Raw genomic sequence first — 27,396 nt, 5'->3', positions numbered from 1 at the left:
ATCATGAAAAACGGTGATTAACCACATTCTTTTAGATAGCAGAGTTAAACAGACCTGATTACTGCTGAATCAAGAAATCACTTAAACAGAAGCTGTCTGACAAAGATGCGGACTTAATACTTATTTATAATTTAGTGCTATATTTGTACTCATGTAAATTATCTGTTCTTCTGTATAATAAAATTTAAAATATATATATCTTACTAATTTGACCATTTATTTAAATTAAAATTACATTTAAAATTAAATAAAATGTATGCATTTAGCAGACACTTTTATCCAAAGTTACTTACAGTGCATTCAAGCTATCAATTTCTTCCGATCTTGAATTTTATCTTTTTTTTTTTTATTTATTTATACTTTTTTATTTATATTTATTTGACTGTTTATTTAATAGTTTAATCATTTCTATAATAACACTCAAAATCTAATTATCTAATTATATAATAAGTGTTTTTTTTCCCTGAGATGATTGAATCCATGTGTAGGAGGTGTTGACACGTGTCTCTCACCTGCGCTGCTGCTGAGGATGCGGCCGCTGCATGTGGACGAGTGCAGCACAGGCATGGAGTCAGTGTTACTGAGCTGGAGAGCATCACCCTTCTTCACTGAATAGTGACCCGTCAGGATAGTGAACTTCACCTGCTGCGGCAGACCAGCCAACAGGTGCTCTGAGACAAACACACACACAGCAGGTGAGACGCTGCAGACTGACACACACACACACACTCACACACACATCAAGTGAGACGCTCACACCCTCAGCCTCAGACTCATTCTCTCACTCTCAGTCACTCACTCACTCTCTCTCTCTAATTCACTCACTCACGCTCTCTCTCTAATTCAGTCGCTCACTCTCTCTCTAATAAAGTCGCTCACTCTCGCTCACTCTCTCACTCACTCTCTCACACACTCACAGTCACTCACTCACTCACTCTCTCTCTCTCTCTCTCTCTCTCTAATTCAGTCGCTCACTCTCGCTCACTCTCTCTCACTCCCTCTCCTTCACTCACTCTCTCACTCACTCACTCTCTCTCACACTCAGTCCCTCTCTCTCACACTCAGTCCCTCTCGTTCACTCTCAGTCACTCACTCACTCTTTCTCTCTAATTCACTCACTCACTCTCTCTCTCTAATTCAGTCGCTCACTCTCTCTCACTCCCTCTCCCTCACTCACTCACTCACTCACTCTCTCTAATTCACTCACTCTCTCTCTCTAATTCAGTCGCTCACTCTCTCTCACTCCCTCTCCCTCACTCACTCACTCACTCACTCTCTCTAATTCACTCACTCACTCTTGCTCACTTTCTCACACACTCACAGTCACTCACTCACTCACTCACTCACTCTCTCTCTCTCTCTAATTCACTCACTCACTCTCTCTCTCTCTCTCTCTAATTCACTCACTCACTCTCGCTCACTCTCTCACACAGTCACTCTCTCACTCACTCTCTCACTCACTCTCTCACACACTCACAGTCACTCACTCACTCACTCTCTCTCTAATTCACTCACTCACTCTCGCTCACTCTCACACACAGTCACTCTCTCACTCACTCTCTCACACACTCACAGTCACTCACTCACTCACTCACTCTCTCTCTCTCTCTAATTCACTCACTCACTCTCGCTCACTCTCTCACACAGTCACTCTCTCACTCACTCTCTCACTCACTCTCTCACACACTCACAGTCACTCACTCACTCACTCTCTCTCTAATTCACTCACTCACTCTCGCTCACTCTCTCACACAGTCACTCTCTCACTCACTCTCTCACACACTCACAGTCACTCACTCACTCACTCACTCACTCTCTCTCTCTCTCTAATTCAGTCGCTCACTCTCTCTCTCTCTAATTCACTCGCTCACTCTCTCACTCACTCTCTCACACACTCACAGTCACTCACTCACTCTCTCTCTCTCTAATTCACTCACTCACTCTCTCTCTCTCTCTAATTCACTCACTCACTCTCGCTCACTCTCTCACACACTCACAGTCAGTCACTCACTCACTCACTCTCTCTCTCTAATTCAGTCGCTCACTCTCGCTCACTCACTCTCTCACACACTCACAGTCACTCACTCACTCTCTCTCTCTCTAATTCACTCGCTCACTCTCTCACTCACTCTCTCACACACAGTCACTCACTCACTCACTCTCTCTCTCTCTCTAATTCACTCACTCACTCTCTCTCTCTAATTCACTCACTCACTCTCGCTCACTCTCTCACACACTCAGTCACTCACTCACTCACTCTCTCTCTCTCTAATTCACTCACTCACTCTCGCTCACTCTCTCACACACTCACAGTCACTCACTCACTCACGCTCTCACACACTCACAGTCACTCACTCACTCACTCACTCTCTCTCTCTAATTCAGTCGCTCACTCTCGCTCACTCTCTCTCTCACTCCCTCTCCCTCACTCACTCTCTCCCTCACTCACTCTCTCTCACACTCACTCTCTCTCACACTCACTCTCTCTCACTCTCAGTCCCTCTCTCTCACACTCAGTCCCTCTCTCACACTCAGTCCCTCTCGTTCACTCTCAGTCACTCACTCACTCTCTAATTGACTCACTCACTCTCTCTCTCTAATTCAGTCGCTCACTCTCTCTCACTCCCTCTCCCTCACTCACTCACTCACTCTCACACTCTCAGTCACTCACTCTCTCTCTCTCTCTAATTCACTCACTCACTCTCGCTCACTCTCTCACACACTCAGTCACTCACTCACTCTCTCTCTCTCTCTAATTCACTCGCTCACTCTCTCACTCACTCTCTCACACACTCACAGTCACTCACTCACTCTCTCTCTCTAATTCACTCACTCACTCTCTCTCTCTCTCTAATTCACTCACTCACTCTCGCTCACTCTCTCACACACTCACAGTCACTCACTCACTCACTCACTCTCTCTCTCTCTCTAATTCAGTCGCTCACTCTCGCTCACTCACTCTCTCACACACTCACACTCACACTCACAGTCACTCACTCACTCACTCTCTCTCTCATTCAGTCGCTCACTCTCTCTCTCTCTCTCTCTCTCTCTCTCACTGACCTGTGAGCGGCTGGATGCTGAGCTGAGGCTCCTGAGAGTAAACCTCATACTGAACCACAGGGTAAAGATGAGGCAGAATGAACTGCACTCGGCCCAGCGTCGCACACAGCTGCCGGAGAGTGTACACACCTGGCTTCTGAGTCTGACAAAATCACAAATTCAGTCTTTTTAAAAATATATATGAAATTACACGCAAATATGGTGTTTATAACATGTTTACCCTGTAAGCCTGAGATTCCCAAAACTTTTTGTCAGCTGAACTTATTTGACATTAAATATTTACTTGATGTCTCCCCTGATATTTTAAGTTAATATTTCTATAATTTAACTATTCACAATTTTTTTTAAATGTTGGTCAGTGGGCACATTACATGTAGGTATATTAAAAAAAAAAAAAAAAAGATTTACATTTTCATGTTTTAATTTGTAGTAAGTTTCATTTAAGTTTTAATTAAAATTACACATTTTAATTTTACTTTATGATTTAAATTATCTTATTTTAAATTTTTAAGATATAATTATTTTTAGCAAGTGTTTTTTTGTGTTTTTTTTACAATGAATTAAAAAATATATATTTTACATTTTTACATTTTAATTTTATACTTTTACTATTACTATTAAATCTGAAGTGTTTTATTTTGAATGTTTTTATTTGTAAATTATTGAATATTAAAAGGTGCATTTTTCTGATTTACACATATATATATATATATATATATAATTTATATATTTCTTTGTATTTTTTATGATTCTTCATGAGCGATTCATCAGTGAACTCCAGTTTGGGAATCTCTGCTGTAATCTGATCTGATGAAACTGCTCTTCTCACAGGTGCGGTGAAGACGATGCTGTTGTTGCCAGGCAACAGCGTGACATCACTGGTCCTCAGCATCTGCGCTCCGTCCTCCAGAGTGAGTGCGGTCAGTGCGGTGTTAGGTGTGTCCAGCGAGGAGGTGCTGTCGTTCCGGCGCATCAGCAGGTGCATGTTCCTGCAGGCCAGGCCGGCGGAGCTCAGAGCGTTATCAGACGGACTGTTCTCCAGGATCTCGCAGAGCTCGAGCGCAGACGCAGACGCAGGGCTGGCCGTGGGGAAGGTCACGGTGCCGTCAGGGTTCTGAGCGGCTCGTTTCTGAGCCGTGGAGCCCGGCTGCTCCTCTGTGAAGTGAATGCTGGCGGAGATGTGCTCCAGCGTCACAGGAACGGGCATCAGACTGCAGAGACGCAGCTCCAGCAGCAGGGCGGCGCTCACGTGCACCAGCGCCGAGGACGGACGGAAACACAGCTCCTGCAGCCGAGTGAAGGAGCTCATGCTCAGAGCCACACACGCATCTGTCAGAGTCCAGAAACACACGATTAACACATGCGACACGCCATAAACTGTATCTCTTCCATGTTACTCGTAGTGTTTGTCCTAACTAGACATAGGACTGGACAATAACTCAATATCAATTTATATCGCCATATCATTTCTGTGATATGGTTTTCAACACACTTAATAGTTTTGATAGTACAATAATTCTATTTTTATTATTATTTAATCTATGCTTTTATTATATATTTAAAAAAAGAAATATGTTATCATTTATAATTACTTAAAAATGACTTATTTCCATCATTATTTAAATGAGACCTGGAATAAAGTGTACGGTTCTTGTCCTTTGATAGTGTTTTTGTCAGGTTTAGCTGTGACCGCAGTAACAAACACACTCCGAACACAAGCTGACCTTTCTGTTGACCTTTGCCCTCTGTGGTCTGGCTGGCAAAGGTCAGGATCTCCTGGCAGAAGTGTTTCCTCTCTTCATCGCTCAGGTTTGTGTCGCTGGCGAGAAGAGCACTGGTCTGCAGGTATCTACACACACGGTCAAAGAAACCACACACACCCACAGCTGACACGCACTTATAACTTAAATAAAAAAAAAATAAAAAAAAATTTAATTTATAAATAAATAAATAATTTATTTTATATTAAATATAAAAAATTAAAAAATATATATATAAATTTTATTAAAAATAATTTATTAAAAATAATATATTAAAAATATTTAATATTAATTTATTAATATTTAGTAAATATAAATAAATGACAAAAATAAAGTATTTAAATATAAAACTGTGAGTAAAGGATACTCGTCCATCTTCTGCAGCTGTTTCTGACACTCTGCGATCTGTTTGCGTGTGTGTGTGATCGGCAGACTCCAGCTCTCAGACACGTATGACTTCAGAGAATCCAGCAGGAAGTCCTCAGCGCTCTGAGGGTCACCCTTCCTCCTGCGCACACACACACACACACATTAACAGTAGCACAGGTATATTTGTAGAAATAGACAACATTACATTGTATGGGTCAAAATTATACATTTATCTTTTATGCCAGAAATCATTAGGATATTAAGTAAAGATCATGTTCCATGAAGATATTTAGTAAACGTTCTACTGTAAATATATCAGAACTTCATGTTTGATTAGTAATATGCATTGCTAAGAACTTCATTTGAACAACTTTAAAGATGATTTTCTCCATATTTAGATTGGTTTCCTCCCTCAGACGTGTTTCTGTGATGTTAAACCGTGCTCACATGTAGAACTCGGCCAGACTCTTCCCCACCAATCGAGCCGAACGCAGACGCCCGATCGCTCTGTACATCTCCATAGCGGCGTGAGACAGCTCCTGATCAGACGCACAAACCATGAGCCAAAATAAACCCAGTGATCACAGCACTAAAATAAACCCCACAGACTGGAGACTGGACGCTCACCAGATAGTGTTTCTCGAAGGCCTCCACGGACGATAACGCCTCCTTCAGCTTCTTATAGGGACTCTGAGGACTGTTCACTGAGACACGCAGATGACAAACACATTACAGACGCGCTTCAACCACTGAAACTCAATCTGAGCTGCTCCATCTCCTAACTACCAGTCAAATGCTTGGAATTGTTATGATTTTCAATGTTCTCCAAAGTCTCTTCTGCTCATCAAGGCTGCATTTATTTGACCAAAAATATTTGTAAAAACTATGAAATATTATTATAATTTCCAATAGCTGTTTTCTATGTGAATCTCTGTTAAACTGTAATTTATTTCTGTGATGAAAGCTGGATTTTCAGCATCATTCCTGCTTTCTTCAGTGTCACATTTTACATTGCAATATTTCAAAATGTTTACTGTATTTTTGATCACATAAAAGCACCCTCAATGAGACTTCTCGTGTTTAAATATATTTATATTGCACATATATGTTTGCATGTATATAGCAGTTGATAAATCGGAGTAGTATCAAACATGTCATACAATAAGGATAATGGAAAATGATGAGTTATTTCATCATAATTACCCGTTTCGGGTCTCTCTGCTCCCAGACCAGCCAGCAGATCGACGGTTTTGTTCAGGTCCTCAGAGTTCGGGCCGTTCTCGGACACCAGTCCGCACAGATCGCCCAGAGACCTCAGCTGCCAATAAATACACAAGAATGAAGAAATACACCCAAACGGGCCACTGTCACATGCCCTCGAGTGTGTTAGCCGTGTGTCTGATCTGTACCTTCTCCGTGGCGTAGGTCCACAGGCCCACGGTGTGAGACGAGTTAGCCTCCAGCTGGCTGTGGTCACAGCATCCCTCGATCCGGTGCAGGACCTCCAGACAGCTGAGAAACACCCAGCAGTCCAGAGCACCGCTGACCACAGACACCTGCAGCACACACACGCATCAGAGTCGCCTCGAACACGCCCCGAACACATCTGAAACGCCCCGAATACACCTCAAACCCGCCCCACACATCTAAACACCCCAAATACACCTCGAACACTCCCCAAACACATCTGAAACGCCCCAAATACACCTCGAACACTCCCCAAACACATCCGAAACGCCCCGAATACACCTCGAACCCGCCCCGAACACATCCGAAACGCCCCAAATACATATGAAACGCCCCAAATACACCTCGAACACTCCCCAAACACATCCGAAACAACCCCAATTACACCTCGAATATGCCCCAAACACATCCGAAACGCGCCAATTACACCTCGAACATGCCCCAAACACATCTGAAACGCCCCAAATACACCTCAAACACGCCCCAAACACATCCGAAACGCGCCAATTACACCTCGAACATGCCCCAAACACATCTGAAACGCCCCAAATACACCTCGAACCTGCCCCGAATACACCTCAAACACGCCCCAAACACATCTGAAACGCCCCAAATACTCCTCGAACACTCCACAAACACATCCGAAACGCCCCAAATACACCTCTAACCCGCCCGAACACATCCGAAACGCCCCGAATACACCTCTAACCCGCGCCAAACACATCCGGAACGCCCCAAATACACCTCAAACACTCCCCGAACACATCCGAAACGCCCCGAATACACCTCGAACACGCCCCAAACACATCCAAAACGCCCCAAATTCACCTCGAACACGCCCCAAACATATCCAAAACGCCCCAATTACACCTCGAACACGCCCCAAAGACATCCAAAACGCCCCAAATACTCCTCGAACCCGCCCCGAACATCTGAAACGCCCCAAATACACCTCGAACACTCCACAAACACATCCGAAACGCCCTGAATACACCTCAAACACTCCCCGAACACATCCGAAACGCCCTGAATACACCTCAAACACGCCCCGAACACATCCAAAACGCCCCAAATACACCTCGAACACTCCACAAACACATCCGAAGGGCCCCGAATACACCTCGAACCCGCCCCAATAAACATCCAAAATGCCCCAAATACATCTGAAACACCCCAAATACACCTTGAACACGCCCCAAAAACAGCACAAACATGCCCCAAACATGTCTGAAACACGCCCCAAACACGGGGCAGGCCCCAAAAATCTAAAACACACCCCAAAACATGTGAAATGCCCCAAAACAATTGAAACAGGGCCCAAACATCTAAAACATGCCCCAAAAAACCTTAAACACTGCCCAAACACATCTGAAACGTCCTGAAACAGGCCCCAAACCACCTGAAGGCTCCACAGCCAGCAGCGTGTAAACGGCGCTGAAACACACACACCTCCAGCAGCCGCAGCTCTTGCACACAGTTGTGCAGCAGCTCGAGCGCGCGGGCCGTCACCTCCCAGGGTCTCTGCAGGAAGATGAGCAGCGTACACTGGCGAGAGAACAGATAGCTGCGCAGGTCCAGCAGACTGGCCTCTCCTCTCTGGATCAGGTCACGCTTCTCCATGTCGATGGGCCGCCGCAGCAGCAGTCCGTTCCAGCTCCGCACCGGTGCACAGAACGAGCCCAGCCAGTTAGCACCGTCTGAACACACACACACACACACACACACGACCAGTCAAACCTGCTCAGACACTATCTCCATTTACTTCCTTCCCTTCTCTATTGTGAGCATTTCATGGGTACACATCATTCCAATGACTTCCTATTAAAAAGAAAAAATTTCTTCTTTTTTATAATTTCAGGTATATTTAAAATATTTTAATGAAATAAATCTTAATCATTTATTTTTTTAAGCATTTCTAAAAAAAATATTTTAATAGTTTATTTTATTAATGTCATTTTACTTAAAATATAATTTATATAATAAATATAAAATTAAAAATATAAGAAAGTATACAAAACATAAAAATATAATGTTCACTTTATTTTAATAATCTTTCTGTACTAACGTGATGGAGAACATCCATAAAATCCAAAAGTCTTTTAAAATTATTTTGATAATTTTTGATAAACTTTTGTAACTATATATTTTAATTATTTAATTTTTATCATTTAAATAAAATGATATTGTTTATAATTTTACTTAAATTTAATATAAATATATATTTTATAAAATTGTCATTATTATTCTCTTGTAAAGAGTTTGTGTTCCTCAAAGCCCAGTGTGAGTGTCATTTAGACTGAGACAGTACATCACTAATAAAAAGAAGCTCGAGTCTCTTTTAAACTTCAGTCAATTCACTCACTTTACTCTGACTTCAGGTTTCTTAGTTAAGAACATGTATTCCTAACTCTTAAAGTGCACTAGATAGAAGAATTTAACTTTTAAATGTACAAATATATGTACATACATTGTAACTTTATACAGTGATGCATTATTAATAACACAATAAGGGTTTAAAGTTATTTAAACAGATGAGGGTTTACCTCCAGCGCCAGAGTTGAGCACATACTGCGTGAAGAGAGCGTCTAGCTCATCATACTGGACCAGAGCGTCTTCAAACTGCTGCAGCATCTCGAACACAAACGCCAGCTCCTCCTGATCAACACACAGAAGCAGTCATCAGGAGCACAGACGTATATTTGTAGAAATAGACAAAACATTGTATGAGTCTCAATTATGCATTTCTCTTTTATGCCAAAAATCATTAGCATATTACGTAAAGATCATGTTCCATGAAGATATTTAGTAAACTTCCTACCGTAAATATATTAAAACTTCATTTTTGATTAGTAATATTCATTTGAACAACTTTAAAGATGATTTTCTCAATATTTAGATTTTTTTACATCCCTCAGATTCCAGATTTATAATAGTTGTATCTCAGACAAATGTTGTCCTCCGAACAAACCATTATTTTTTGCATATATTTTTCTTGTCTTTTATCATCAAGGAAATTGCATCTTGTCATAGTTATCTATCTTGACCTTATTGTCTTCTTGGTTGTGAATTAAAAAAAAGTACTTTTTGTCAGTTCTCGTGAGCGCACACCTGCACCATGAAGTAGTCGCAGAAGCTCCAGCCGGGCTCGGTGCGTTTCTCTCGCAGCGTCCTCATGTCGTCCTCGAAGCGTCCCAGATTTCTGGTGAAGGACATGAGCAGCAGCGTGCGCAGCTTGGTGAGGAACGAGCTCCAGGACTCCTGCGAGCGGGACGACTCCTTCAGAGGGTCGCACAGAGACACACACCTGGACACACATGCAACACACACACACACACATTACACACACTGCCAGAGCTAATCAAGATTCACATGCTTTCATTGACTGTGGCTTTGTCTTGTTAAAATGTGCAAAAAATCTGAAAGACGGATGTGTTGAGTTTCTTCATTCAGCTCAAGGGTTCAATTTGATTTCTTTATTAAAAATGTTAGATACATTTACTAAAGATTTGTTATTATTTAATTACATTTTAGTAATTGTGTTACTATTTCATATTTATTTTAGAAAGTACTGTTTTTATTTTCTTATCTATTACATTTATAATTTCCTGAAATAAAAATATATAAGAATTATATTTAAGCCTGTTTTTTTCTGTTGCTGTGCCTGTGTGTTGATTGAGACGCTGAGTGTGTAAAGTAATCATCGGCTGTAAACGCACAGACAGCTGCTGCATCAGAGAGCAGAGCATGCTGGGATCAGGAGCTATTTCCGCCGCTCACCTGTCGCTCTGCTTGTTGCAGAAGTCGTTGCGGATCTTGTCGACGATGGAGGTGCGTGGCAGGATGTTGGTCTTGTTCTTCTTCTTGTTGTCGCTCTCCACCATCACGATGAGCCAATCCACCGATCCGTGGAGACGGAGAGCGGCCTGCCAGCGCTGCATGTCCTCCTTCACTGACGCCTTGTACACCTCCGTGTCCTGACACACACACACACACTTAACGATTAAAAACACTTAAATAAATCATTTACAGGGACGTTAATATTACAGATGCAGTCACGTCACACTTCTGTTCATTAGTTCACAATCTCACACAGACACTGACAGACACTCACGCATTCACTCATACACGCACACACACACACACACACACTCTTACACATGAACAATCACACACACACACACACACACACACAGACAAAGAGACACTAACTTATCACACTCCCACTCTCATGCACACACTCACGTAGTCTCAAACTCACCCATACGCACACACAGTCTCACAACCATACACTCACGCGCACTCATTCTCACTAACACACACTCACTCTCACTAACACACACTCGCACTTACGCACTCTCATGCACACACTCATGCACACTCTCACTCACACACACTAACGCATACTCTCACGCGCACTCACACTCTCACTCACACACACTAACGCATACTCTCACGCACACTCAAGCACTCATGCATACTCTCACGCTCATACTCTCACGCACACTCACTCTCACTCACACACACTCTCACGCGCACTCACACTCTCACTCACACACACTAACGCATACTCTCACGCACACTCAAGCACTCATGCACACTCTCACTCACACACACTAACGCATACTCTCACGCACACTCACTCTCACTCACACACACTCTCACGCGCACTCACACTCTCACTCACACACACTAACGCATACTCTCACGCACACTCAAGCACTCATGCATACTCTCACGCTCATACTCTCACGCGCACTCACTCTCTCACACACACTAACGCATACTCTCACGCACACTCAAGCACTCATGCATACTCTCACGCTCATACTCTCACGCGCACTCACTCTCTCACACACACTAACGCATACTCTCACGCACACTCACACACTCATGCATACTCTCACGCTCATACTCTCACGCGCACTCACTCTCTCACACACTAACGCATACTCTCACGCACACTCACACACTCATGCATACTCTCACGCTTATACTCTCACGCGCACTCATTCTCACTAACACACACTCACTCTCACTAACACACACTCGCACTTACGCACTCATGCACACTCTCACTCACACACACTAACGCATACTCTCACGCACACTCACACTCTCACTCACACACACTCTCACGCGCACTCACACTCTCACTCACACACACTAACGCATACTCTCACGCACACTCAAGCACTCATGCATACTCTCACGCTCATACTCTCACGCGCACTCACTCTCACTCACACACTAACGCATACTCTCACGCACACTCAAGCACTCATGCATACTCTCACGCTCATACTCTCACGCGCACTCACTCTCTCACACACACTAACGCATACTCTCACGCACACTCACACACTCATGCATACTCTCACGCTCATACTCTCACGCGCACTCACTCTCTCACACACACTAACGCATACTCTCACGCACACTCATGCATACTCTCACGCTCATACTCTCACGCGAACTCACTCTCACTCACACAAACTAACGCATACTCTCACGCACACTCAAGCACTCATGCATACTCTCACGCTCATACTCTCACGCGCACTCACTCTCTCACACACACTAACGCATACTCTCACGCACACTCATGCATACTCTCACGCTCATACTCTCACGCGAACTCACTCTCACTCACACAAACTAACGCATACTCTCACGCACACTCAAGCACTCATGCATACTCTCACGCTCATACTCTCACGCGCACTCACTCTCTCACACACACTAACGCATACTCTCACGCACACTCACACACTCATGCATACTCTCACGCTCATACTCTCACGCACACTCACACTCTCACGCGCACTCACACTCTCACTCACACACACTAACGCATACTCTCACGCACACTCACGCACTCATGCATACTCTCACGCTCATACTCTCACGCACACTCACACTCTCATTCACACTTACGCACACACACTCTCACGCAAACCTACACACACGCTCACGCTCATGTGCACTCAGTGTTAGGCATACTCAATCTCACGCACACTCCAACTGTCACGCACACACTCATGCAGACTCTCACTCTCATGCCCACTCACACTCTCCAGATACGCACACTCTGACGCACAGTCTGACACTCACGCAGTATTACACTCACGCACACACTCACGCATACGCACACTCTCACTAGAGATGTTCCGATACCCTTTTTCTCTTCCCGATACCGATACCTGGGCTCAGGGTATCGGCTGATACAGAGTACTGATCCGATACCTGGGTGTGTATCTGTATATACTACTAGTCCTGTATGAATTGCTAGAATTACTTTATGGTGGGCTTCAGACTTATCCCTTAATAAAACATGAACAAATACATGGTGAACTACTGTATTTATTACAGTATTTTTATTATCTGACATGAATTTGACAGTAATATTTTTTTCTTAAACGAAAAAGAACTTCAAATGCAGCCAAAAATCTAATTTGCAGGAGTAATATTTAAATAGTATTTTGCAGTTTAATATTCACAGACACTAGTATATATTCGGCTACAGTCTGGAGCCCTGCGCTTAAACTAACATGGAAGCAACTGAATGCAGCTGTAGGTACCGAGTATACTCGGGAGTCGGTAACTTACTACCGGTACTACAGAGACGCCGGTATCATCACATTTTTTTATTTTCAGCACCGACTTGGTAGTGAAGTGCCAGTACTTGTGGCATCCCTAGTCACCATTTAATTACATACTGCTGACCCGTTTTCATTTCTTCTTCCCTGCTCTAAACAGGGGTTGCATGTGGCAACACAGCACAACTTCCTGTTTTTGCAATGCATTCTGAGCAGTGAAGAAGAACCGTGCAGCGGTGAGGCGAAGCTAATGGTCATAACTAGGTCTAGTTTAAGAAAATGGCATCAGATCGGTATATGGGTTCATGTACTCGCTGATGCCAGAATTTGTTGTGGTATCTGTGATATTTCTGATACTAGTATCGGAATCAGAACAACTCTTACTCTCACGCATTCTCTCACGCATAGGCACACTCACGCATACTCTCACACACACGCTCTCTCACACCTATACTCTCACACACACTCTCACACACACGCACACTCACACACACGCACACTCTCAGGCACAGTCTCACAGTCACGCATACTCTCACGCACAATGTCACGCACACTCTCACGCACACTCTCACGTACACGCACACTCTCACGTACACGCACACTCTCACGCACATTCTCATAGTCACGCATACTTTCACGCACAATGTCACGCACACTCTCACGCACATTCTCACAGTCACGCATACTCTCACGCACAATGTCACGCACACTCTCACGTACATGCACACTCTCACGTACACTTTCACGCACATTCTCAGAGTCACGCATACTCTCACGCACAATGTCACGCACACTCTCACGTACACGCACACTCTCACGCACATTCTCACAGTCACGCATACTCTCACGCACAATGTCACGCACACTCTCACGTACACGCACACTCTCACAGTCACGCATACTCTCACGCACAATGTCACGCACACTCTCACGTACACGCACACTCTCACATACACGCACACTCTCACGCACAATGTCACACACACTCTCACGTACACGCACATTCTCATAGTCACGCATACTCTCACGCACAATGTCACGCACACTCTCACGCACACGCACACTCTCACGTACATTCTCACAGTCACGCATACTCTCACGCACAATGTCACGCACACTCTAACGTACACGCACACTCTCACGTACATGCACACTCTCACATACACGCACACTTTCACGCACATTCTCAGTCACGCATACTCTCACGCACAATGTCACGCACACTCTCACGTACACGCACACTCACACACATTCTCACAGTCACGCATACTCTCACGCACAATGTCACGCACACTCTCACGTACACGCACACTCTCATGTACACTCTCACGCCCACACGCACACCCACAACCTCAAGCACACACTCATGCACATTCATATTCTCGCGCGTGCACTCAGTCTCACACGCACTCTCACGCTTACAATACATCTCTGAATGTCATATTAACGACTGTTTTTAAGAAAGCAGTGTGTAGAATGTTAATCTTCTGAATGTATTGAACACCAATGATACAAGATCATGTGCAACAGATCACACTGCACAGAATCTGTATCCCACAATGCAATGCACTCAACTTATCATAGTATATTTACAACATGACAGATAAACAAGAATTAGATATGAGCAAACAAGCTCAGACATTTCTACACAAAAATAGACTAAAACATTTGGATATTACCAAAATTTTTCAACTGAAAAAAACCCCTTATTTTTGTAAAATGTAATTAATGCCAACTGTTTTAATTATTAAGTAATTATTTATAAATATATATCCCAAAGATATTCTTAAGATTGTATCTCAAGAAATTTTTATTTATTAAATTATATATTATTTAAAACATTTATTTGTATAATTGTATTCATTTTTTAAGTAGTTGTTTTATTGTTTATAAAAATAAATTATATTTGTCATGGTTTTATTTTTTTAATTAATACTTTTTAAATATAAATGCTATAAAAAAAAGTTTTATTTAATTTTTTTAAAAACAGCGACATCAAGGACATAAAACATTAGTATTTGTGTTGAATAATAGAGACACGTGAGCCCATGTTTATTTGTGTAGTGCATTTCTCACACGCCAGCAGTTTCAGTTTCACTCTTAACAAATTATTTGTGGCTTGGCATTTATGATAAACATTGCATATAATAAATGACACTATTATTTAAATTAGTTTCACACATTTTGCACTTTCATTTTCAATTATTTCTGGATTGTCTTATACACCAATGCAATTTTAATATGCAACTGTTTTTTTTCTTTCCAATAATACAAGTTTAACCCGGTGTGACTTACTCTATGAAAAGTGTAACTTATGCAGTACTCAGATGAAGCTGTTGAATGATGGACACTTCCTGCTTCCTTTAGGAATGGGACTATTAGACTCGTGCTTGACGACAAACTAATCTACTAAAACTGAATCTCATTTAGGACACAGCTATGAGGTCAAACGCCAGACTCACGCAGCAGTCGGTCCAGTAGATGTGTAGGAAGGGGAACGTCAACAGAGCTTTATTCCCCTCTTTAGGAAGCAGCTCCTCCTTAAACTGGACAAAATTAGCCTCCAGATAGATCATCTTCGGTGCTCGTCCGTAAGACCTGAGACGAGAAACACACAGGTTAAACACACACACACACACACATTATCTGGCCCTTTCTAAACCGGAAGAGCTTAATGACTGGGTTTCCCAAGGTCATGTGACGGAGAGCGCTTCCTTATTCAGGGTTTCTGCAGGATTTTTAAACTCAGATTTAAGACTTTTTTTTAAATGCCTGCATAAATAAAATTAATACTATATGATTTATGTAGGGCAATATCTACAGTAACACATCAAACTATAAAACTACTAATAAAACATGATTTATGCTTTATGTTTAATAACATTTTCAAGTTTAATTATCAAAATGTCACAATTCTAGTCTTTCCGTACTAATATATTTAAAACCTCCCGACATCCTAATTGAGACTTTCTAATGCAATCTTTTATCTAAAAGCATCATACTGTGAATGATTCATCTTTGTATAAGCTTAGTTTTATTCATGTTTAAACAGAATTTGGTGCTGTTAAACACCGCCCCTCAAGCTCACACCGAGCCACACCCACATCTCAACATCCAATCAACAGCTGATGCACAGAACCAGGCCCCGCCCCTCATGACGTGTATAACACACCTCCTCCACTCCATGGGTTCTCTGGGCAGCTGCTGGGTCAGGGAACCGTACAGAGACGTGAAGAGGTTCTGATCGCCCGCACCTGCTCACACACACACACACACACACACACACACATGTGTTACCAGACTGAAGTTTAATCCTTAATGTCATGGTGAAACCACAAACACATACAAATATAAAGTATATACTGCAGCGCTCAATTCACACATTCACACACACTCTCTCTCTCTCTCTCACAAACACTCTCTCTCTTTCTCTCTCTCACACACACACACCCTGATATGATATGATATGATCTTGATACTAAATTACTGATGTAGCTGAAATTAACACAAGATACTTCCCCTTTAAGAGTGCTGCTGGTGTATTTTCGCTCATAATGTGCAGAACTCACTCCAGAGCAGATGAACTGTATTTATATCTCACATATGTTCATATATCTGCCCACTATGATTTTAATCTTAATCTGACATTTACAAGAGCTATTCGAGAATATATTTATACCAATCATTCGAACTGATTCATAGGTGTGAACTGATTCAAGTGAGCGATTCGTTTAGGGTTTTACTCGACACAAGCAACAATACAATAAGAAATAATAATCTGCAAAATATACACTCGATATGATTTTAAAATTCTCTGATATTTCAAGAAACTATTAATTAATTATCGCGTGATTTATTCAAACCGATTCATGGATAAGAACCGATTCATCGAACGTTTCGTTCGAGGTTTAACTCGCGCTAACAGACTCAGAATAATTGTCAAACTCTCTGATAGGTCATGATTTCTATGATGATTTCTTTGATGATTTCTATGATGATTTGAGGAATATCTCGCATCATGAATCAGATGAAGTATCGCTCATGAAGACAGAATGAATCGGTGATCAATCAGAACAAATACAGACTGTGTGAATATGTGAGCGAGCAGCAGTGCTGTCAGAACACACACACACACACTCACACACACACACACTCACACACACACACACTCACACTAACACACACACACTCACACTAACACTAACACACACACACTCACAGGTCACTATGGGCTTGTTCTCCATCGTGTAGATGATGGGCTTCTCCTCATGGGGCTCCATGGGTTCCGTTCATCAGCTCCAGTCCACCATCAACAGAGTAATCGATCACAAACACCGCTGCTAATGTATCGATGAGGCCCCTTCACTCTCCATTTCCTGTCTGCTGACAAGGAGTGACGACTTCCGCCCGCGGCACTGACACACCGGATGTACACGCGCTACTTTGTACAAAACAAGACATCAAAAAACATTTAAACCGATTTTTTCCTGTCTTTAGTGACTTATAAATTGTAAAACTATCGATGGTTTGTAATGCACTTTATTTTATTTTTTATTTATTTTGTTAAGGCATTTACAATGTCAAATATTGCAAACAAAGACAGTGTGTGTATATAAAGTTAATCTTAAAGGCTTTTGATTGATGACAAGCCCAAAATATTTATTGTGTTATGCATGCTTGATAATGGTAATATAATATAATATACAGCATAGTTACTAAAACTAGAACCATAAAAATAAAAAACAATTCATTGCTTGATATAAGGTAAACGTATATGACATGATAATAATAGTAACAATATAATATGTTATTAATTTTAACGGAAGTAAAATGTGAGTTGCATTTTAAAATGAATCTCGAGAAAACACCTTTCCTGCTATAACCATAAAACATACGTTACATAAAGAAAATTAGAAAAAGAAAATGTTGTTACACATTTCATGACACTTAAGCGCGTTACTCTCGGTGTTTGCAGACTTTTAATTTGAAACAGAACATTTCTAGGACACGTCTACTGGAGTATAAGGACTTGTATTTTGAAAACTGTCGCTCTAAAGCAGTTATACAATATCTAAAAATATAGGGATATACAATATATAGAATTTTTATTTAGTGTTTGTTTTTTTTTTTTTTTTTTTTTTGATATAAAGTAGTACCAATGGATATAGCTCATGTTACATACTCTGATACAGTAGGTGGCGGTATGCACCTTTAAAAGTCATGGTTGCAATCTGCCAAAAAATGAAAAGAAGAAGAAGAAGAACTGTCGCTCTGGCTCTGTCGAGCTTTTATTTTGAAATCGTCCCCTTGCGCCGCCATGTTCTGATGAGCGTGCGCTTCCCGCCGCAGCACGATCGCCATTAGCGTGAGACAGCAGGCCTTCACTGAGGAGAAACCGAGAGAAAACCGAGCGATCGGTCAGATTTAAATGCCTTTCGATCGACGTTCGCCATAAAACGGAGCCACAATGACGTCCAGCACCAGTGTGATCCAGGTGACGAACGTGTCGCCGAGCAGCACCGCGGAGCAGATGCGAACCCTGTTCGGCTTCATCGGAACCATCGACGAGCTCAGACTCTTTCCTCCAGAGTGAGTAGAAATGTTCCAAAACATGCTCCTCCAAGAAAAAAAAAACATCGAAATAAGCGTGTTTAATAAGGATAGAGCTGTACACACGGATATATCTTACTGCAGTTCGTGTTTCTAACAGTAACGTACCACGTGTTTATTCATCATTAGCTAAGCTACGTGTGAGCTCCTCGGGATGAATTATGACGGTTAAAACACTAATAACTGAAATTTGGTGCATTTATTTTAACACTAGCTTCGTTTTATTGTATAAAGAGCATTGCGTCACGCCTTGTTGCGTGTGTGCGTCATCAAACCGACGCACGGCTCTGTTCGCGCAGGGTTTCTGCAGGGTAACAAGCGTTATTTCTAACTTTTACAAATCAAAGATTCAGATTTTAGCATAAAGTCGTGGCATAAATGCAAGAAATTAATCTCTTCATCAGTATTGGTATCTTGTTTTTCAGTACTAATATCTAAACATTCTTCAATTATGGTCATACGAAGTTTTGTTTTCTGAGAATCTGATTTTAAGATATTAGTACTTAAAAATAAGAAAAAATACTGAAGGGAAAACCATCAGGTTTTTTGCAGTGTGATCAGACGGTGCAGTAAAATTTCACATATGAGTGTTTGTGCGCAGAGAGATTTAAAAAAATTGAAATAGTTTTATGGTACTAAAAATAGAAAATTGATCCTTGTTTACACAGATTCTTGGAAATTACAAAAAATACTGTATTCAAACCAGACCATTAGGTGGCGATGTGACTGTACGCATACTAGTGTTGTCACAGTACATTTCTGTATTCGAACAATAAATCAATCAATGCAATGCAAATCGAAAAATGTTTCTGAGATTTTCTGAAGGCATCGTAATTCTCTCTTGAATCGATTCTAAGCTTAGTTTTGAAAAGTAGATGGCGTTACGTGCTTAGAAACAGACGTATTCTGCTTCCAGTTCCTTACACGCACCACTTGAACATAAAATAATCATTCATAAAGTTGGAAAAGGTTTAAGCAAATTACGAGGATTTTCACAGCGGGCTGTTTACATTAATATCGCATCATAAAAGCTGATGTGCAAGTACATTTAAACACTTACCGCTGAACGCACAAACGCTTTTCTTCGCGAGTTTTTGAGTGTGCAGTTAAAAACTAGCTTAGAGCGCCATCTGCTGTTAGAAACTAAGCTCAGAATCGATTCCAGAGAGAGTCACGATGCATTCCGAAAGTCTCAGAATTGATCCACGAATTGCGATGCATCTATTTATTGTCCGAACCCTAACCAAGATTTTTTTTTTTGAATGCGATTAAACGTTTTTCATCCCTGAACGCATCATAAGTTTTCCGTTTTTGTTTTGAACGCCCAATGTATCCTGCAGAAACCCTGTTTTAGGCTCAGGAACACAAATGCATGCCTGATTTCTTCGGGCAGATTGTAGGCTTCTCTACTAGCTAACTTCTGTTCTGTGCTTTTGTTGTTTTTCACCCATCGAAAAACATCCGGCGTGGTCATATCTGCAGCGAAGGTAGGCCGCTGGCGATCTGCTCCGAAGCCGGCAGATCTAAACCCGAGCCGGGTCTTGGGTGTTAATGCTGTAGGAGGTGTTGTTAAACGTTGTGTGTACATCTCGCAAAAGCATCTATATTTTCTTTCAGTGATTCTCCCTTGCCTGTGACTTCACGTGTATGTTTTGTAAAGTTCCACGAGCCGGAGTCCGTCGGAGTATCCCAGCATCTGACCAACACGGTGTTCGTGGACCGAGCCCTGATCGTCGTCCCCTTCGCCGAAGGTTTGTGCCGCTCTTTTGCAATCTTCACGTTCATCGTGCGATCGATCCCTTCGCAGTGTGTAGACGACGGCATTAGCCAGTGAATCCCACAGGTGTATATGTCAGTGGCAGGAGCTGATGTTTAACTCATTGCCTTTCCAGTTTAGTTCTTTTTTTTTCTTTTTTTTTGTTAAACTTTTCTCTTTGTCATTTGTGTGTGTGATTTTTATAGTGAACAAGGCAATTGCAGAGCCGGCAGATGTCTGAGAGTGACCCTGTAGACAAATAAACGCGGCTGGCCCACGTGTTTCCCTGCTGTAAACTATTATCCTCTCTCTTGTGTCTCCATCTGAGCTCACAGACAAAGATCGATTGCTTTATTCATTGCAAAGCACTAATGTTTAGGCTGAAAGAATGTTTCTGCATTGCATGCTAATAAAGTACGGTAAGAGCGCATTATGCATGAGTGTTTAGCACACGTAAATGATAGGGCTTTCCTGTGCGATTGTTGATATTAGGGCCCTATGATTTCCATGATGCGGAAATTGTTTGAATCCGGTCATTAAGATTGAATTTACTGTATGCAGAATGACACAGAATTTGTTGGATTCTGTTTGGATGAATGAGTCGAAAGTAGGTCTAGTATCTGTAAATATTAAACAGCTAAAAGACTTTAAATATGAATCGTGCATGTTCTGTAGTGATTTCAGAGTCTGTAGTCTCTCTAAATACATGAACATCTCCAGAACTGCTTTGAGAGTCTCTTCATGAGCATTTTAAAGTTTCATTTGAGTAAAACTAGCCTCATTAAATTTTAAGGAAATTAAAAGCAACCCGTCAAAATAAAAGCACGTGAAGAATAGAAATATTACTATTGTTCATTAGAAAGTAGTATAATGTACAATCACTAGTAAACTCACTTTTTAAGGAATAATCACACAATTAATCCACGATTTCATTTATTTATAAGTCTGTTTTAAAAATGTTAAGTTGTTTTTATGCATTCATATAATTAGGCTGAAATGCAGAATATGGTGACAATAAAACAAGGTAAGAAAAAATAAGACTTAATTTGGCTCAAAACATAATATTTGTTCAACTTGTTAAAGATTAAGGTTCATGATTATAAAAAAAAAAAAAGAGAATTTGGTGGGAAATGGATTTCATAGGGCCCTATAATATTTCTCCAACCTCCCTTTAATATTTTCTGCTTTTGAGTAAGAATCAGGTCTAGAATGTTCTTTTGTTCCTCTCCACATGACTGAAAAAGGCCTGAGAAGCTTTTTAACGGTCGTTTCTGTTTTTTGTTGTTGTGTTTTCCAGTTCTTTTCCCTGGTTCTGCAAGTCCTGTAAACCAGGCCCAGCAGAAAATGCCACCCAACAGTTTTGTCTTCTGCAGCTTGTCCTGTTTCTCTCTCTCTCTCTCTTTTTATTCTCTCTCTCTATCTCTCTCTCTCTTTATTCTCTCTCTCTCTCTCATGTGTGTGTCAGTGATGATTGTCGTTTGGAGTGAAATATTAATTTCAGAGGCGCTCACCCAATGGACTCCATGCACTCACCAAACGCTCATTGTCATTTAACTCTAGTTATCTCCTCTTCAGCATTTGACACACAGTCTAGAGTTTAAAATGGGCTTTTGCTGGAAGTTTATGCCATAGGATTTTGTTTTAGACCAGGTAACGGCAGCTTTAGCTCTTAAATGCCAGCAAAAGCCCCGTAAAGCAATGTTATTTGCATTAGTAATGGTAAGTCATGCCATCAGTGGATTGATGAACTGTCATGTGATGCTGACACCCGAATCATAAACTCTGTTTTGTCTATCTTGATGTCTCTGTGTGCTTTATAGCGAAGCAGCCGACCTGAATCGCTTGTTCATTATACAACTTATGAAACTTGAGAGCACATCCCAGTGGAGATCCGGCTGTGCTTGCTTACATTTGGTTCATGACTTAAAAAATCAAGTTCAGGTGATAACATCTTGGCAGTGTGTCTAGTGTCATTTGCTTTTCTTGTAGTATTTTGCACTTGATGCTTTTGTTAAGGGACCTCATGTGTTAGCTTCCTCTGACAAAGCGAGTACTGATGTAAGTGCAAATGTAAAAAGAAAGTTTGACTTTGTGGGTCTGTCTGTGTGTGGCGTGAGAATCGTGGCGTGCTCTGATTGTGCCATTTCCGTCCTGCAGGAGTGATTCCTGACGAATCCAAGGCTCTGTCATTGCTGGCTCCAGCCAATGCCGTCGCAGGATTGCTGCCAGGAGGCGGACTCCTCCCGACACCCAACCCCGTCCCATCTGTGAGTGTCAATCGGTGTAACCCAAGATTATTGGCCGCTCTTCTCTCTAGTTTCCATCCAAAGATTTGAATTAAACTTGCGTGTAAAACTGGAATATCGCATAAAACATTTGCGAATAAAGCACCGTTCCAAGTAAAGAAATATTATTAAAATACTGATATATTACCTAAAGTACTAAAATGGTACCAAAAGTGCTGAAATAGGATACAAATGATTGAAATATTATCAGAATACTGAAATGGTACAAATTGTACTCCAATATTATCAAAAGTGCTGAATTAGTGTCAAAAGTACTGAAATAGGATACAAATGATTGAAATACTATCAGAATACTGAATGGTACCAATTGTACTCAAATATTATCAAAAGTGCTGAATTAGTATCAAAAGTACTGAAATAGGATACAAATGATTGAAATACTATCAGAATACTGAAATGGTACCAATTGTACTCAAATATTATCAAAAGTGCTGAATTAGTATCAAAAGTACTGAAATATGATACAAATGATTGAAATACTATCAGAATACTGAAATGGTGCCAGAAGTCCTCAAATATTATCAAAAGTGCTGAATTATTATCAGAAGTACTGAAATGGTATCAAAAGTGCTGAATTAGTATCAAAAGTACTGAAATATGATACAAATGATTGAAATACTATCAGAATACTGAAATGGTGCCAGAAGTCCTCAAATATTATCAAAAGTGCTGAATTACTATCAGAAGTACTGAAATGGTATCAAAAGTGCTGAATTAGTATCAAAAGTACTGAAATATGATACTAATGATTGAAATACTATCAGAATACTGAAATGGTGCCAGAAGTCCTCAAATATTATCAAAAGTGGTGAATTATTATCAGAAGTACTGAAATGGTATCAAAAGTGCTGAATTAGTATCAAAAGTACTGAAATAGGATACAAATGATTGAAATACTATCAGAATACTGAATGGTACCAATTGTACTCAAATATTATCAAAAGTGCTGAATTAGTATCAAAAGTACTGAAATGGGATACAAATGATTGAAATACTATCAGAATACTGAAATGGTGCCAAAAGTACTAAAATATTATCAAAAGTGCTGAATTATTATCAGAAGTCTTGAAATGGTATCAAAAGTACTGAAATGGGATAGAAATGATTGAAATACTATCTGAATACTGAAATAGTATCAAAAGTGCTGAATTGGTATCAAAAGGACTGAAATAGGTTAGAAACTAATTATTCAGTTTATGCACATTTTTTAAATTTATGCACATCTTGGTGTTTCCATCCAGTTTTTTTGTGATATTCCAAAGGCTCAAGACAGTAAGTAAATGGAAACAACTGCTGTAATAATGCCCATGTATTGTCTGTCCTCAGATGGGTGGCGTTCATCTAGGAGGCCTAGGAGGGCCAAACTTGGACCCCATGGCAGCTCTGGCCATGGCGGCACCCAATATAAACACTCAGGTTTGACGCCTTTTGGCTCCATTGTTTATGGCCCTGTTTGTACACTGGATCTGCTAAACTCTTTACTAATCGTTGATGTTTTCTTCTTAGTCTTTGTCAGCTGAGCAGCTCATGAAGCTTATGGCGTCCATAGACCCCAAGTAAGTCCATCAAGGTTTTTTGGTTTTTTTAGTTAAACCAAACTTCTGATGTTTTTACATGAATTGCTTTAAGCTTGTGTGCATTTGACGATGGTTATTTAAAATTAAATGGTGAAAAGCTAGTAAAACTACACCGAACGATCACAGACACGCTGAACTCATTCCTAATTGCACAAACCATAGAGCCTTCCTCTAACCGAGGTTCTCTTCTTTAACCTGCTGTGATTTCAGGCTGAATCACTTCGCCGCAGGGCTGAGTCTGAACCCTGGACTGAAGGCAGACGGCTCGAAAGAGATCGAAGAAGCCATGAAGAGAGTGAGAGAAGCACAATCTCTGATCTCCGCAGCCATCGAGCCTGGAAGTGAGTGACTGATGTGCTAGATCAAAGATATGTGTGAGTGGAAGGACAGTGTGCTAACGAGTTTGTTTCTTCAGGTAAGAAGGATGATAAACGCAAGCGCTCCAGATCCAGGTCCAGATCCAGACGCAGGAGGTCCGGGTCTCGCTCCAGACACAGGTTTGTGCAGACTCAAGTCTGTTCATCGTAGTTTTTGTTAACGAAATGAACCGTGGTCTGATGTGTGTTTCCTGTGATCGCAGGCGTTCCAAGAGTCATTCCAGACGGAGATCTCGCTCCAGGAGCAGGAGGAGGTCCAAGAGCCCCAAGAGGAGGAGATCTCATTCCAGGGACCGCAGCAGACGCTCCAGGTCCAGGTCAGATCCAGTCTCAAGCGTCTGATATATGCTCCGGGTTTCTCTGGTCTAGTTGTGGAGGGGCAGTGCTTCATTCCATCTTTGTGTTTGTTTCTGGTGTAGAGATCGGAGGAAGGAAGAAAAGAACAGGAAACGTTCAAAAACTCCACCCAAGAGCTACAGCAGCGCCAGACGCTCCCGCAGCACCAGCCGGTCAGTGTCCAGCGCCATCAAATCAGATCGCTTCCCCCTCACTTATTCAGTTTTAATAGTTCAGGACACACTCCCAATTCATTGAATTTGAAGTGTTTTATATGTTCCCAAAGTCTATGATTTCTTTCTATTTTTTTTTGCATTTTTATGGAAATTAAAAATTATTTAAATTTAACGTAAAAAAAATTTGTCCAATTTAAAAAAAGAAATGTTATAAAAAATTAACATTTTGAGATGTGCGTTCTATTGTACATGAGTAATATATTTGACCGTTTCAAGGTTTTTGACCTTCTACATTAGCAGTCTTTTTAGTACATATTGCAAATTATGACAGCTATCAGCTCTACTTTTGACAGTTAAATAAAATAAAAAAATTGACAAGTTTGTCATTTTTACATTGTTTTTTGTAAAAATGTGTTTACATTACCGTGGTTTAGATCTGATCAGAGCTTATGTTGATCCAGCGAATGTCTCTTCCTCCAGCAAACGGCACAGAAGAAGTCGCAGCGCGTCTCGGTCGCCGAAGAAGTCACGATCTCCCAAGAGGAAACTGTCCCGCTCGCCGTCTCCTCGCAGGTAACACACACACACACGGACTCCTACATGATCACGCCTGCTTCCTCAGACCTGCTTTAACCTGAAAACACTCTCTCTCTCAGACACAAGAAAGAGAAAAAGAAGGACAAAGACCGCGAGAGAGACCGTGACCGAGACCGGAAGGACGACTGGGACAGAAATCGGGACAAAAGAGAACGTTCCTCCAGCAAGAAGAGCAAAGACAAAGAAAAGGACCGAGACAGAGACAGGAAGTCGGACAGCGAGAAGGGAGATGTGAAGGTACCACTGTCTACATTCACTAACCAGTGAACATCAGCGCTTTACGCATTCTGACCTCAAAGTACGATTTAAAAAAAACGGTGTCAAAGGTCAACATTCCAGTCCGGCTTCTGAGTTGTGTTTCTGTTCCACAGGTGACCAGGGACTACGACGAGGAGGAGCAGGGCTACGACAGCGAGCACGAGGAAGAGCACGAGAGGAACTCAGACGCCGCCTCGTCACCACAGGCTAAAGAGCTTCGAGCGGACAGCGCAGACGACGCGGGCCGCGGAGAGTCAGACGGACACAGTGAAGACCAGCGAGATGAAGACATGGACATGAGCGACTGAAGCAGTGTTCGAGTGTGTTGATTAACAGAGTTCAGACGGAGATCAGTCGGAACGTTTCCTGTCTGAACTCCTTCATTCCTCCTCGTTTTTTTAAATTCTGCATCTTCAGAATCTGCTGTATTTACTGGTACATGTTCCCCGGGTTTTAGAGCTGTTTCTTCTCTCATGGCTAATGTGGAACGATGTTATACTGTATATTTAGTGTAGAACGTTGAAAAATACACCCATTCACTATGTCCGTTTGCGGGTTCTATTTAAAGCGATCACCCTCTAATTGTGTTTGGATAACATTGTCAAGCAGCGGTTTTCTTTTTCTCCTTTTAATAATTGCATTTGTTTTTTATAGCTAGCTTGAGTTAGTTTGTCTTTTTAAACTCTCAGAACGTTTGTGGAACTTCACGTAAACTGGATTAGTTTTTCTCGCAGGTCATTCGACAGTCCAGCTGTATTTACCGCAGTGTGTTTTTCTGTAGTGAACACTGTAGTTTGCTAAGAAAATGACTTCTCTGTACTGTTTGCAATGTTACCAACTGAAAATAAAAACTTCATATAAAATTCTTGTCTATTTGTTTTTTCTAAACCACATTGCTATGGCTGTGAAACACTATTTTCTGAGATTTAACAACTGAGATTTTTGTTGTAATCGAATGCAAATATTCTGGAATATATCAATTCTTAAAATTGTTGCAAGCGCTTTCAGTAATGGTGTGAAATTCTGAGGCAAGGCTGTTCACGCTTTGTTATAATTAGTAATATCGGGTCAATATAAAAGAATTTATACCATCAGCGATAACTATGTTAGCATCCACACCACCCTGCTGAAAAAAAACAGCTTAAGCT

General features: G+C 41.3%; 2 protein-coding genes across 3 annotated transcripts in view; one reads left to right on the top strand and one right to left on the bottom strand.

Annotated features, from left to right (window-relative positions):
* Positions 1-17,667, bottom strand: part of trappc10 (trafficking protein particle complex subunit 10) — a 24,333-nt gene extending 6,666 nt beyond the window's left edge. Inside the window, exons 1-16 of the mRNA XM_052568428.1 lie at positions 17,475-17,667; positions 16,428-16,509; positions 15,718-15,853; positions 10,437-10,633; positions 9,768-9,963; positions 9,203-9,314; positions 8,109-8,356; positions 6,602-6,748; positions 6,396-6,510; positions 5,820-5,896; positions 5,640-5,731; positions 5,191-5,331; positions 4,788-4,912; positions 3,893-4,392; positions 3,064-3,205; positions 513-671 (exon numbers count right to left, since the gene is read on the bottom strand). Of these exons, the coding sequence (XP_052424388.1) occupies positions 513-671; positions 3,064-3,205; positions 3,893-4,392; positions 4,788-4,912; positions 5,191-5,331; positions 5,640-5,731; positions 5,820-5,896; positions 6,396-6,510; positions 6,602-6,748; positions 8,109-8,356; positions 9,203-9,314; positions 9,768-9,963; positions 10,437-10,633; positions 15,718-15,853; positions 16,428-16,509; positions 17,475-17,535 (2,530 nt within the window). The 5' untranslated portion in view covers positions 17,536-17,667. The remainder of the gene's footprint in view (positions 1-512; positions 672-3,063; positions 3,206-3,892; positions 4,393-4,787; positions 4,913-5,190; positions 5,332-5,639; positions 5,732-5,819; positions 5,897-6,395; positions 6,511-6,601; positions 6,749-8,108; positions 8,357-9,202; positions 9,315-9,767; positions 9,964-10,436; positions 10,634-15,717; positions 15,854-16,427; positions 16,510-17,474) is intronic.
* Positions 17,668-18,557: 890 nt separating this feature from the next.
* On the top strand, positions 18,558-27,111 carry srsf11 (serine and arginine rich splicing factor 11). Of its 2 annotated transcripts, XM_052568429.1 has the most exons (12): positions 18,558-18,844; positions 20,483-20,616; positions 22,779-22,888; positions 24,254-24,343; positions 24,434-24,483; positions 24,715-24,845; positions 24,920-25,001; positions 25,085-25,198; positions 25,301-25,390; positions 25,874-25,966; positions 26,050-26,227; positions 26,362-27,111. In XM_052568429.1, exons 1-12 carry the CDS (start codon positions 18,723-18,725, stop codon positions 26,554-26,556), a joined length of 1,389 nt encoding a protein of 462 aa, XP_052424389.1. In that variant the 5' UTR covers positions 18,558-18,722; the 3' UTR covers positions 26,557-27,111. The 2 variants fall into 2 exon arrangements, with proteins under 2 accessions (XP_052424389.1, XP_052424390.1); XM_052568430.1 differs by lacking the exons at positions 18,558-18,844; positions 20,483-20,616 and adding an exon at positions 22,178-22,562.
* Positions 27,112-27,396: the final 285 nt, after the last annotated feature.

Source organism: Carassius gibelio, chromosome B11 (assembly GCF_023724105.1).
Source record: "Carassius gibelio isolate Cgi1373 ecotype wild population from Czech Republic chromosome B11, carGib1.2-hapl.c, whole genome shotgun sequence".
NCBI classification, from domain to species: domain Eukaryota; kingdom Metazoa; phylum Chordata; class Actinopteri; order Cypriniformes; family Cyprinidae; genus Carassius; species Carassius gibelio.
Note: the sequence above shows the minus strand (reverse complement) of the source record. Positions and strands in the feature narration are given on the sequence as shown.